Source organism: Hyla sarda, chromosome 11, assembly GCF_029499605.1.
Source record: "Hyla sarda isolate aHylSar1 chromosome 11, aHylSar1.hap1, whole genome shotgun sequence".
NCBI classification, from domain to species: domain Eukaryota; kingdom Metazoa; phylum Chordata; class Amphibia; order Anura; family Hylidae; genus Hyla; species Hyla sarda.
Window position 1 is genome coordinate 12,098,409 of NC_079199.1, and position 13,598 is coordinate 12,112,006.

General features: G+C 41.8%; 1 protein-coding gene across 1 annotated transcript in view; it reads left to right on the plus strand.

The window, feature by feature from the left end:
• CDC42BPB (CDC42 binding protein kinase beta) overlaps positions 1-13,598 on the plus strand; it is a 102,391-nt gene that overhangs the window by 21,506 nt on the left and 67,287 nt on the right. Inside the window, exons 2-4 of the mRNA XM_056547242.1 lie at positions 10,616-10,707; positions 12,472-12,555; positions 12,746-12,841. Coding sequence (XP_056403217.1) covers positions 10,616-10,707; positions 12,472-12,555; positions 12,746-12,841 — 272 coding nt within the window. The remainder of the gene's footprint in view (positions 1-10,615; positions 10,708-12,471; positions 12,556-12,745; positions 12,842-13,598) is intronic.

Sequence of the window (13,598 nt, forward strand, 5' to 3'; positions counted from 1 at the left end):
TTAATGAGCTGAGTTTCCACTAATTGAGATGCCGGGTCATGTGACAGCTGCAGATCCATGGTGCAGCGCTTCTGACGGCCTCTGGGGGCGCTGTCATGGGGCAGATAGCTTCACTGCGTGCTTCCATGGGCCACTATATATACATGGCGGGTGGCCCTGGCACTGCCGCGTGTGGGCATATTGTGGTGTTTCATCTAGAAGGGATATCAGATCCAGAGGAGGAAATTCCTGGCCACGGCATAATGGCCAGGAAGAGGGGAGGAAGCGCCGACCTCCGAAACGCAACGTGCAGCTGCAGCCCGGGGGAGCAAACAGGATACTCACATGTGTTATAAGGAAGTGGCCGTATATCTGTCTCCAGGAGATGCATCAGAGCCGCTTTATAATGTACCGAGGAGGCTCACCGCCTCGCTTAACTCTTTCCTTGCCAGGGATGGCTTGAAGGACATAGTCTTACCCCTCCAATCTATGACTGAACCCCCTTCATGATTTAGTAGACACGTGCAACTCCCCAGTGAAAACCAGGACCCGAGCAAGGCAATTCTCAAGATTGGTGGGGGTCCTTGCCGGCCCCCCCTTCCCCACTAAACACTTGTTAAAGGGGTACTCCAGGGAAAACAACAAGTTTTCAAATCGGTTGCTGCCAGAAAGTTCTACAGATTTGTAAATGACTTCTATATAAAAATCTAAACCCTTCCAGTACTTATCAGCTGCTGTATGCTCAACAGGAAGTTGTGTAGTTCTTTCCACTCTGACCAGTGCTCTCTGCTGACACCTCTGTCCGTGTCAAGAACTGTCCGGATCAGGAGAAGTTTGCTATGGGGATTTGCTCCTACTCTGGACAGTTCCTGACATGGACAGAGGTGTCAGCAGAGAACACTGTGGTCAGACTTGAAAGAACTGCACAACTTCCTCTGGCGCGTACAGCAGCTGATAAGTACTGGAAGGATTAAGATTTTGACATAGAAGTAATTTACTAATTTGTGTGACTTTAAGGCATCAGTTGATTGGAAAAATTGTTTTCTTCAAAGTACCCCTGCCTACCTAGTCCGACTGCCTACCTAGTTCTTTAGACACTTGTCCACTTCCCCTTCCCGGAGCAGTGATCCCCCAACAGTTGCAAGGAGACCACAGGTTGGGGATCCACTGCCTCAGTGTTTCCCAATCAGCGTGCCTCCAGCTGTTGCAAGTCTACAACTCCCAGCATGCCTGGACAGCCAACAGCTGGAGGCACCCTGGTTGGGAAACGCTGCATTAGACCAACAAATTTACAATCTGGGTCTTGATGGTTGTACTTGCTCCCCAGCTGCAAAACTAAAACTCCTATTGTACCCAGAATTGCATATTTGTTGTTCTACAGCAGTGATCCCGCAACCCGTGACTTGTGCAGAGGTTACGAAACTACAACTCCTGTCATGGCATGCTTGAAGTTGTAGTTTTGCAACTGTCGGGGTTAATTGTTCTGGCAGATAGTAATTGACCTTACTGCCTACCCCAACGCCGCTATCAAAGCAGACAAGCCCCTTGAAGGGGTACTCCGATGAAAAACAATTTTTTTTTTCTTTTTAAATCCACTGGTGCCAGAAAGTTATTCAGATCTGTAAATTACTCCTATTTAAAAATCTTAAGCCTTCCAGTACTTATCAGCTGCTGTATGCTCCAGAGGAAGTTGTTTAGTTCTTTTCTGTCTGACCACAGTGCTCTCTGCTGACACCTCTGTCCATTTTATGAACTGTCCTATCCTGCTTCGGTCAATTCCTGACATGGACAGAGGTGTCAGCAGAGAGCACTGTAGTCAGACAGAAAAGAAATGCAAAGTGTGGAGCATACAGCGGCTAAGTATTGGAAGGATTAAGATTTTTATCTTTTTTTATATTTTTTTATTTTTATAGAAGTAATTTTCAAATCTGTTTAACTTTCTGCCATCAGTTGATTTAAAAAAAAATCCCACCGGTGTACCCCTTTAAGGGTACGTTCAGACATAATAACTTGCAGCAGATTTTCTGTAGCAGATTCCCTCAGTGAGTATCCCGCTGTAAGTTTATCCACATGTGAACGTACCCTAAGAACTAGATAGGCAGTCGGACTTGTCATAAGTGTGCAGTGCGGGGGTTTCTGCCGGCCAGGACCCCCACCAATCTTGAGAATTGCCTTGCTCGGGTCCTTGTTTTCACTAGGGAGTTGCACGTGCCTACTAAATCCTAAGGGGTGCAGCCATAGATTGAGGCATACAGGGTGAGCTCTGACCTATGTTTTCTTTGGATTTTGTCTTTTTGGTATGTCGGTGATGTCAGTCACACAACCCTCCCGTCTCCTTTGTCCCATCCCTCACTGAGTATACAGCGGCGCGGCCTGTGTTACTGCAGAAGGGCGGCTGCGTCTCCTGTTACCTGCGCAGAGCTTTCGGTAAACACGTCTGTCATGCGCTTGTGCACAGTAATAGCCGGGCCGCCCTCCTGTGAATGCTCCCTATACCGCGGCTGGGTGTGTTCGCCGGGCCTGTCATATATATTGACATTTTTAAAGGGCAGATTGACCAGCTGGTGCAGGCACGCCTAAGACTGCGGAGAAGAGCTGCTATTGTCACCACTCCAGCACCAGCGCTTCTTTCTGTACAAAAAAAACTATATACAAATTACAACAATGTCGCAAGAACTTTCATTACCATCTGTCGAATCTTACGTCAGATTCTTGCGATTGAGTTTGATGGAAAGTTCAGATCCTCCTTCAAGTTCTTTACTCGCTTTACCTGTTGTTGTTTACCTCTTACGTCTTGTTTCACACAACTTCCCCACGTGATAGTTTATGTAATTCCTTTCATATTGGTGAATCACTTAATTAACTGAAAATAATGAGTTACCACAGAAGAGCAGCTGTAAAAGTATTGGCCAGTAGGTGTCTCCCTTCCCTGCAACCTGCTGCCCACTGCCTCTTGTCAGTTTTTTTTTGTCTCTAGTTACAGCTAGATCAGGACAAATTTCAGGAGTGTGCAAGAGAAAGTCTGGGCTGTATACCTGCACGCTTAACCAGTCTGCTGTAGATGATCCTCACTGTTCCTCAAAGGTAAATCAAGGCTTCCCTTATCTCTCCTTCTTCCACAAAAGTACCGTATTTTTCGCCTAAAGACGCACTTTTTCTTCCCCAAAACTGGGGGGGAAAAGTCGGTGCGTCTTATACGGCGAATACACCCCTATCGCAGCGGTCCCTGCGGCCAGCAACGGCCGGGACCCGCGGCTAATACAGGACATCACCGATCGCGGTGATGCCCTGTATTAACCCTTCAGACGCGGCGATCAAAGCTGACCGACGCGTCTGAAGGGAAAATGACACTAACCCGGATGTTCAGTCGGCCTGTTCGGGACCGCCACGATTTCACCGCGGCGGTCCCGAACAGCCCGACTGAATAGCCGGGTTAGTCCTTACAGGACACCGGGAGGGACCTTACCTGCCTCCTCGGTGTCTTCTCCGTTCAGGGATCCCCTGTATGGCCGGCGCTTTCCTTCCTCATCGTCGCGTACGTGCGTCGGCGTGCGTAACGACGTGATGGCGGCGACGGAGAGCGAGGATATCCAGCCGGCAGCAGAGACGTTCCGGAGCGACTGGGACACGGCGACAGCGATGGAGCGACATCCAGGGCAGCGGTGACGGGTCCGGAGCGGCGGGAACACGTGAGTATTACCTCCTATGCAGTGGTCTTCAATCTGCGGACCTCCAGATGTTGCAAAACTACAACTCCCAGCATGCCCGGACAGCCAACGGCAAATTTTTTTAGATTTTGCACCTAAAAATAGGGTGCGTCTTATACGCCGGTGCGTCCTATAGGGCGAAAAATACGGTAAATCATGGCTTCCCTTATCTCTTACCACTCCTAAATCTCAGCTGTCCATTGTGTAAATACCAGTGTACCTACTGCTGCAGTGTAATCCCCTCCTTCCTCTCTGCCTTTAGCTTATCCGCAGCAGCAGTTCAGTGCTTAGTGTAACCCTTTTCTTGCAGTGCTGCTTTTTCCTTTCTGCTCACTTAGGGGGACATTTATAATATCATTTAGTAGATTTTCGGTTTGGCTTATGTAAGCAAATTTTCAAAAAATGACTTGCAGTGGTCAGAGATTTAGAACGTGCGACTGTCGCAAAAAGGTCGCACACCGTGAAAAAAATTCCATACATTTACTCCGGCTCAACCCCGGCTTACACAAGCAAAATCTTAAAATGGAAAACAGAATGGAGGAAAAATCTGATTTTCTTACGTGAGACAAATTTATAAAGGCCGTGTGACTTGTTATAAATTTGTTGAACGTAAGCAAAACATTAAAGGAGTACTCCAGTGGAATTTTTTATTTATTTATTTTATTTTTGTATTCAACTGGTGGCAGAAGGTTAAACAGATTTCTAAATGACTTCTATTAAATAATCTTTACCCTTCCAGTACTTTTTAGTAGCTGTATGCTACAGAGGAAATTATTTTCTTTTTTGTCTTGTCCACGGTGCTCTCTGCTGACACCTGATGCCCAGGGCAGGAGTAAATCCCCATTGCAAACCTATGCTGCTCTGGACAGTTCCTGACATGGACAGAGGTGTCAGCAGAGAGCACTGTGGACAAGATTTAAAAAAAAAAAAAAAAAATTTCCTCTGTAACATACAGCTGCTAAAAAGTACTGGAAGGGTAAAGATTTTTTAATAGAAGTCATTTACAAATCTGTTTAACTTTCTGGCACCAGTTGATTTAAATAACAAAAATGTTTTCCACCGGAGTACCCCTTTAAGCAAAATAAAACTAGAAAAAAACACACATAAGCAAGCTTTTATAAATGTCCCCTATAGTATCTTGCAAACCTAGCGTATCAGTTACTCCTTGTCCCGCCACCTGCCATCTATATTAACGAGTAACTCATCAGCCCCGTTTAGTGTCGCCTGTAAAGTCCAGAGCCCATTCTCCGGCACTATGCTGTGCTACAGCAGAGAGAAGTATGTGCTGTGCTGTAATTGACCAGAGAAGTAAGGGAGGCGGGGAAACATTGTTGGCTGTCGGGGCATGCTGGGAGTTGTATTTTTGCAACAGCTGTAGCTCCACAGTATGGAGAACACTGTCCTATGAGTATATAGGCCAGTGTTTTCCAACCAAGGGGCCTCCAGCTGTTGCAAAACTACAACTCCCTGTTTTGCAACAGCTGGAGAGACTCTAGTTGGGAAACCCTGTAGTAGACAGCAGCATGTACCAGATGCAAATGGGACTCTTGGAATCATACACTTCCCACAAACAGAATCTATGGATATCAAAGTGCAGTGTTTCCCAGCCAGGGTGCCTCCAGCTGTTGTAAAACTACAACTCCCAGCATGCCCGGACAGCCGTTGGCTGTCCGGGCATGCTGGGAGTTGTAGTTTTTCAACAGCTGGAGGCACCCTGGTTGGGAAACACTGATATAGGCTTATTGCTGTGCACACAGGTGTTCACCACCAGTCCCGCAGCCAGCGTTTTGTGTGTTTCTGTCCCTTTAAGAGATACGCAGAGTCGCCGCACTGATGGGTGGAGCCTGCACTGCACTTTTTATCACCTGCCCTGACTCACTTCACAAATATGAAAAGGGAAAACAGTTTATCATCTTGTTAGAACATGAAAACATGACGTATCAGACGGCTTATTTGATCCTCAGGTCTGAAAACTGCAGCCGCATGGTGGTGGTGGGGGCGCGCGCGCATGAACCCTGAAAGATATAATGTGTACCTGGTACCTGAACTCTGAGACCATCAATGTCACTAAACATCAGAAAGGGGAGACCAGGAGGCTCAAAACTTCCTTATTCTCTAGATCATAATAGCAAATCCAATCCTAACACCATAATGCTATAAATCTAGTGATGAAGAGCCGTTCAGTTCCTCTATTATTGGACATTGTCATCATGTGTGCGTCAGGGTCCCACCCCGTGCACTTCATGTTATAGACTAATAGAATAAAAGGCTCCTGCTCATCACTAGCTCATATACTGCCCCCTATGTACAAGAATATAACTGCTATAATACTGCTCCTATATACAAGAATATAACTATTATAATACTGCACCTATATACAAGAATATAACTACTATAATACTGCCCCTATATACAAGAATATAACTACTATAATACTGCCCCTATATACAAGAATATAACTACTATAATACTGCTCCTATATACAAGAATATAACTACTATAATACTGCTCCTATATACAAGAATATAACTACTATAATACTGCTCCTATATGCAAGAATATAACTATTATAATACTGCTCCTATATACAAGAATATAACTACTATAATACTGCTCCTATATACAAGAATATAACTACTATAATACTGCCCCTTTATACAAGAATAGAACTACTATAATACTGCTCTTATATATACAAGAATATAACTACTGTAATACTGCTCCTATATACAAGAATATAACTACTGTAATACTGCTCCTATATACAAGAATATAACTACTATAATACTGATCCTATATACAAGAATATAACTACTATAATACTGCTCCTATATGCAAGAATATAACTACTATAATACTGCTCCTATATGCAAGAATATAACTACTATAATACTGCCCCTATATACAAGAATATAACTACTATAATACTACCTCCTATATACAAGAATATATCTACTATAATACTGCTCCTATATACAAGAATATAACTACTATAATACTACCTCCTATATAAAAGAATATAACTACTATAATACTGCTCCTATATACAAGAATATAACTACTATAATACTACCTCCTATATACAAGAATATAACTACTATAATACTGCTCCTATATACAAGAATATAACTACTATAATACTGCTCCTATATACAAGAATATAACTACTATAATACTGCTCCTATATACAAGAATATAACTACTATAATACTGCTCCTATATACAAGAATATAACTACTATAATACTGCTCCTATATACAAGAATATAACTACTATAATACTGCTCCTATATACAAGAATATAACTACTATAATACTGCTCCTATATACAAGAATATAACTACTATAATACTGCTCCTATATACAAGAATATAACTACTATAATACTGCTCCTATATACAAGAATATAACTACTATAATACTGCTCCTATATACAAGAATATAACTACTATAATACTGCTCCTATATACAAGAATATAACTACTATAATACTGCTCCTATATACAAGAATATAACTACTATAATACTGCTCCTATATACAAGAATATAACTACTATAATACTGCTCCTATATACAAGAATATAACTACTGTAATACTGCTTCATATATACAAGAATATAACTACTGTAATACTGCTCCTATATACAAGAATATAACTACTATAATACTGTCTCCTATATACAAGAATATAACTACTATAATACTGCTCCTATATACAAGAATATAACTACTGTAATACTGCTTCATATATACAAGAATATAACTACTGTAATACTGCTCCTATATACAAGAATATAACTACTATAATACTGTCTCCTATATACAAGAATATAACTACTATAATACTGCTCCTATATACAAGAATATAACTACTATAATACTGTCCCTATATACAAGAATATAACTACTATAATACTGCTCCTATATACAAGAATATAACTACTATAATACTGCTCCTATATACAAGAATATAACTACTATAATACTGCTCCTATATACAAGAATATAACTACTATAATACTGCTCCTATATACAAGAATATAACTACTGTAATACTGCTTCATATATACAAGAATATAACTACTGTAATACTGCTCCTATATACAAGAATATAACTACTATAATACTGTCTCCTATATACAAGAATATAACTACTATAATACTGCTCCTATATACAAGAATATAACTACTGTAATACTGCTTCATATATACAAGAATATAACTACTGTAATACTGCTCCTATATACAAGAATATAACTACTATAATACTGTCTCCTATATACAAGAATATAACTACTATAATACTGCTCCTATATACAAGAATATAACTACTATAATACTGTCCCTATATACAAGAATATAACTACTATAATACTGCTCCTATATACAAGAATATAACTACTATAATACTGATGTAACATTACATTAGCTTTATTGGGTGAAGTTTCCGATAACCATAAAGTACATTTCAGGCTCCATCTGATTTGTTCCCAGACTCTGTTTCCTCGTCCACGTTCCTCAGAGCTGTAAACATTCCGATCGGTTTTATGGCGCGGTGCGGTTTAATGATTAAGTCGGTGGTTACCTTGTGTGGATATCAAGTGACTTTTCCACCTGCCAATCTGATCACTTTTTATTTTACTTTATTTTTTATTTTTTTATCCTGGTTACAAATGTGTTGGGCATGCTGGGGGTTGTAGTCAGGGCATGCTGGGGGTTGTAGTTTTACAGAACACAAAGGCTGGACATAACATATGTAATGTCTGTAGTAGAGATGAGCGAACTTACAGTAAATTCGATTCGTCACGAACTTCTCGGCTCAGCAGTTGATGACTTTATCCTGCATAAATTAGTTCAGCTTTCAGGTGCTCCGGTGGGCTGGAAAAGGTGGATACAGTCCTAGGAAAGAGTCTCTTAGGACTGTATCCACTTTTTCCAGCCCACCGGAGCACCTGAAAGCTGAACTCATTTATGCAGGATAAGTTATCAACTGCCGAGCCGAGAAGTTCGTGACGAATCGAATTTACTGTAAGTTCGCTCATCTCTAGTCTGTAGTGTAAGAAGTCGTCCTAAAGGATTGTACGGCCCTAAACTAGGCCGGACATTACTACTTCGTTTTTCTGTGCCGTATATGACCGTTCCGAACGCTTGGAGATGGTTAGGGGGGGGCTCGTGATGTCACGGCCCCGCCTCCTCGTTCCATAAAGCCCCACCCCCTCAATGCAAGTCTATGGGAGGGGGCGTGGCTCCCGCCACGCCCCCTCCCATAGACTTGCATTGAGGGTACGGGGTGGGAAATCACGAGGAATTGGCTCTAAGTGTTCAGAACATTTCGTTCCGAACGCTGATCAGCGGAGTACCCCTTTATAAAGAAGTTCTTCAGGATTTTGCTCATAGTGCAGTATAGCCTATTAATAGAGAATAACATAGAGGTTCTTACGTATGCCTTTTGCTTACCTGTTTTAGCTGAGGTGGCAGACATGGGTTTTTAGCCATACTCTCTGCACACAGAATGACAGAAATGATTTCCTAACGTTGACTACATTTCCCATAATTCCTCTGGCTTCACAGAGAGAGGGGAGTCTGATCACTACAAGTCACCTTATCACCTGACTACTAGACTCCAGCAACCAGAAGCCTAAACTCACAAGTTGGGTTCAGTTCACATCATGTGCATTTTTGATGCGTTTTTCTTATTCAGTGCAATTTGTTTGTTTTAGAGAAATATCACCATGAATCAAAAGTGATTTGAACTATAATCACAATTAAAGATTTTTTGGATTCACATTTTTGACAGATTTCACAACATTTTGGCAAGTTTTTAACATGATGTGCAGAGTCGCAGTAAGTAGCACATTTAATATAAAAAAACGAAAAAACTTGTGAACACCGCCTCAGGGGAGGTGTCCCATAGAGATAGCGGCAGTATATAGATATAGGTGGGGAGGATAAGGGGTCTGGGGACTGGTTGGAGAGATCTGATATGGGATGATGTCATTCTGTAGTCCAGTCAGCTGACCCAGGACTGACCACTTCCTTTTAGGGTGCGTTCACACAGCCGCCTGTCGCCTTTTTTATTATTATTATTATTTTTTTTATCCCAGTTTCGGTTCCGTTCTTGCAGGCTGTAAACAGATTAAAAACGGTTTTAAAAAAATCCCATTCATGTCAATGGGAATTTTGTTTTTTACAATCCGTTTACATCCGTTTGCACTCATTTCCGTATTTTTTTTTTTTTTTTAACGGCAGAAAAAACAGCACAACAGTATTTTTTCTCCCGTCAATTTACTGTATCAGTTTCTTCTTCTGTTTTTTTTTTAACATTGAAGTCTGTAGAAAACAGATAAGCCTTTAATGTCGTCCCTTTGCATCCGTTTTTTTTATCCGTTTTTTTTTTATCCGTTTTTACTTCTGAACATCCTCCGAACAAAAAACTAATTAATTTATTGTTAACTGAACAATAACGGATACAAACAGATAACATCCGTTATTGTCCGGGGGGGGGGCGTTCTGCTTCAAGCATGGGCCCATGTTCCCGAGATTGCGGGGTCCCCAGCCCCAGTGGTCGGACCCCTCAGAGATCACATATCCCTTGTCCTGTGGATAAGTTTTTATTACCTGGAGTGCCCCTTTAAGCACTGCTATTCTGTGGGTCAGACTGGTGCTCACATGACCCAGTTACAGTAATGAACCGTATGTATGCAGCTGTGCTGGAATTAAACAAATGACGCTGTAGGAATCGTGATAGTGACTTCATGGTATGGACAAAAAAAAAAAAAATTCTGGAGAGCTTCTCTTAAAAAAAAAAAATAGTTCTGTTCATTGACAGCAAGAAGAGAGGGGTTGCAGAGGTAAAGTGAGAATAACGCTGTAAATAACGTAAAGGTTGGTTTAGAGACTTATGATCGTTTTTTGCTTTTGTCTTCACAGCAAAACCCTTCACACAGCTCCTGAAGGGAATGCAGCTGAGACGGGAGGACTTCGAGATTATAAAGGTCATCGGCCGGGGAGCGTTTGGAGAGGTAAACTTATCATTCCGTACAGTGTTTCCCAACCGGGGTGCCTCCAGCTGTTGCAAAACTACAACTCCCAGCATGCCCGGACAGCCAACACTGATGTAGGCTTTTTGCTGTACAGTCTAGTAGACATCACTAGTATTTTTGCAACAGCTGGAGGGACTCTAGTTGGGAAACCCTGTAGTAGACATCAGCATGGACCAGATGCAAATGGGACTCTCTTGGAGTCATACACTTCCTACAGACAGAATCTATGGATATCAAAGTGCAGTGTTTCCCAACCAGGGTGCCTCCAGCTGTTGCAAAACTACAACTCCCAAGTTGCAACAGCTGGAGGCACCCTGGTTGGGAAACACTGATTCCATATATCGGCACAATAAACTGTGGTGCTTTAATAGAAGTGATCGGCAGATTTTACCATCACATTACACGTGGCAGGGGGAATCGTACCGATCAGCAGCTGTGTGGTGTAGTCAGGACAGACAGTGGAACATTCGCTCCTCCTGAAGGGCGGCCAAAGAATGTGAGAGTCCAGCAGCGGTTTATTTGTCTCCAATGAGGACAGCCGCACTTAACCCTGCTTATTGCCACATACCTGCTGTAATGTTGTGTGCCGGCGTCTTATCAGTTGGCTCCAAAATACAGAATAATAGTCCCACTCTCTCTGCCAGTTTTCCAGAGTATTTGTGATCTCTCAAGGACAACAGAGCTGTAGATTTATCAGAACCTTCTATCATATTCTGCTGGTGAGGTCACTGTGTACATACATTACATTACTTATCCTGTTCTGATCCTGAGTTATATCCTGTATTATACTCCAGAGCTGTACTCACTATTCTGCTGGTGAGGTCCCTGTGTACATACATTACATTACTTATCCTGTACTGATCCTGAGTTATATCCTGTATTATACTCCAGAGCTGTACTCACTATTCTGCTGGTGAAGTCACTGTGTACATACATTACATTACTTATCCTGTACTGATCCTGAGTTATATCCTGTATTATACTCCAGAGCTGTACTCACTATTCTGCTGGTGAGGTCACTGTGTACATACATTACATTACTTATCTTGTACTCATCCTGAGTTATATCCTGTATTATACTCCAGAGCTGTACTCACTATTCTGCTGGTGAGGTCACTGTGTACATACATTGCATTACTTATCCTGTACTGATCCTGAGTTATATCCTGTATTATACTCCAGAGCTGTACTCACTATTCTGCTGGTGAGGTCACTGTGTACATACATTACATTACTTTTCCTGTACTGATCCTGAGTTATATCCTGTATTATACCCCAGAGCTGTACTCACTATTCTGCTGGTGAGATCACTGTGTACATACAATACATTACTTATCCTGTACTGATCCTGAGTTATATCCTGTATTATACTCCAGAGCTGTACTCACTATTCTGCTGGTGAGGTCACTGTGTACATACATTACATTACTTATCCTGTACTGATCCTGAGTTATATCCTGTATTATACTCCAGAGCTGTACTCACTATTCTGCTGGTGAGGTCACTGTGTACATACATTACATTACTTATCCTGTACTGATCCTGAGTTATTTCCTGTATTATACTCTAGAGCTGTACTCACTATTCTGCTGGTGGGGTCACTGTGTACATACATTACATTACTTATCCTGTACTGATCCTGAGTTATATCCTGTATTATACTCTAGAGCTGCACTCACTATTCTGCTGGTGGGGTCACTGTGTACGTACATTTGATACATTCAGTCTGATGTGTTTTCTCAGGTCGCTGTGGTGCGAATGAAGAGCACTGAGCGCATATACGCCATGAAAATCCTCAACAAATGGGAGATGCTCAAAAGAGCAGAAGTAAGTGCCCCCCTATTAGTATCATGGTTTTAGTCAGGTTTAGTCGCTGTTCATGTGCTTTATTATAGCTCGTACCTTTCCATGCAGACATTGTGATCTATGGGCCGTCGTATAACATTTGTAGGTAACAACCAGGAGAACTTCTTGTATTTTATTTCTTTTCCCTCATTTCTTTGCCTTTCGCCCTCAGACGGCCTGCTTCCGGGAGGAGAGGAACGTGCTGGTGTTTGGGGATTGTCAGTGGATCACGACGTTACACTATGCCTTCCAGGATGAAAACTATTTGGTAACTTTTAGATACTTTTATGAGATTGTACTGGGAAGAATTGAGATTTCAACTGCAACAATGTAACAAGATGTTAAAAGTCCGACCAGTGATAAAAGGGGGAGAGTAATTCCATTGCGACTCATTGGTCTAGTCCAGTGGTCTCCAAACTGTGGCCCTCCAGATGTTGCAAAACTACAACTCCCAGCATGCCCGGACAGCCAACGGCTGTCCGGGCATGCTGGGAGTTGTAGTTTTGCAACATCGAGAGGACCACTAGTCTTGTCGGAATATCAATTAGCAAAGATACCTTAAAGGGGTATTCCAGGAAAAAACTTTATATATAGATATATAATCTCTCAACTGGCTCCAGAAAGTTAAACAGATTTGTAAATGACTTCTATTTAAAAAATCGTAATCCTTCCAGTAGTTATCAGCAGCTGAAGTTGAGTTGTTCTTTCCTTTCTGACAACAGTGCTTCTCTACTGACACCTCTGTCTGTGTCAGGAACTGTCCAGAGCAGGAGAGGTTTGCTATGGGGATTTGCTCCTACTCTGGACAGTTCCTAAGACAGACATACAGGTGTCAGCAGAGAGCACTGTGGTCAGACAGAAAAGAACAACTCAACTTCAGCATCTGATAAGTACTGTTAGGATTAAGATTTTTTAATAGAAGTAACTTACAAATGTTTAACTTTCTGAAGCCAGTTAATATGAAAAAAATAAATAAAATGTTTTTACTGGAGTACCCCTTTTAAGCTCAGCCCCTCTGAGCGTCT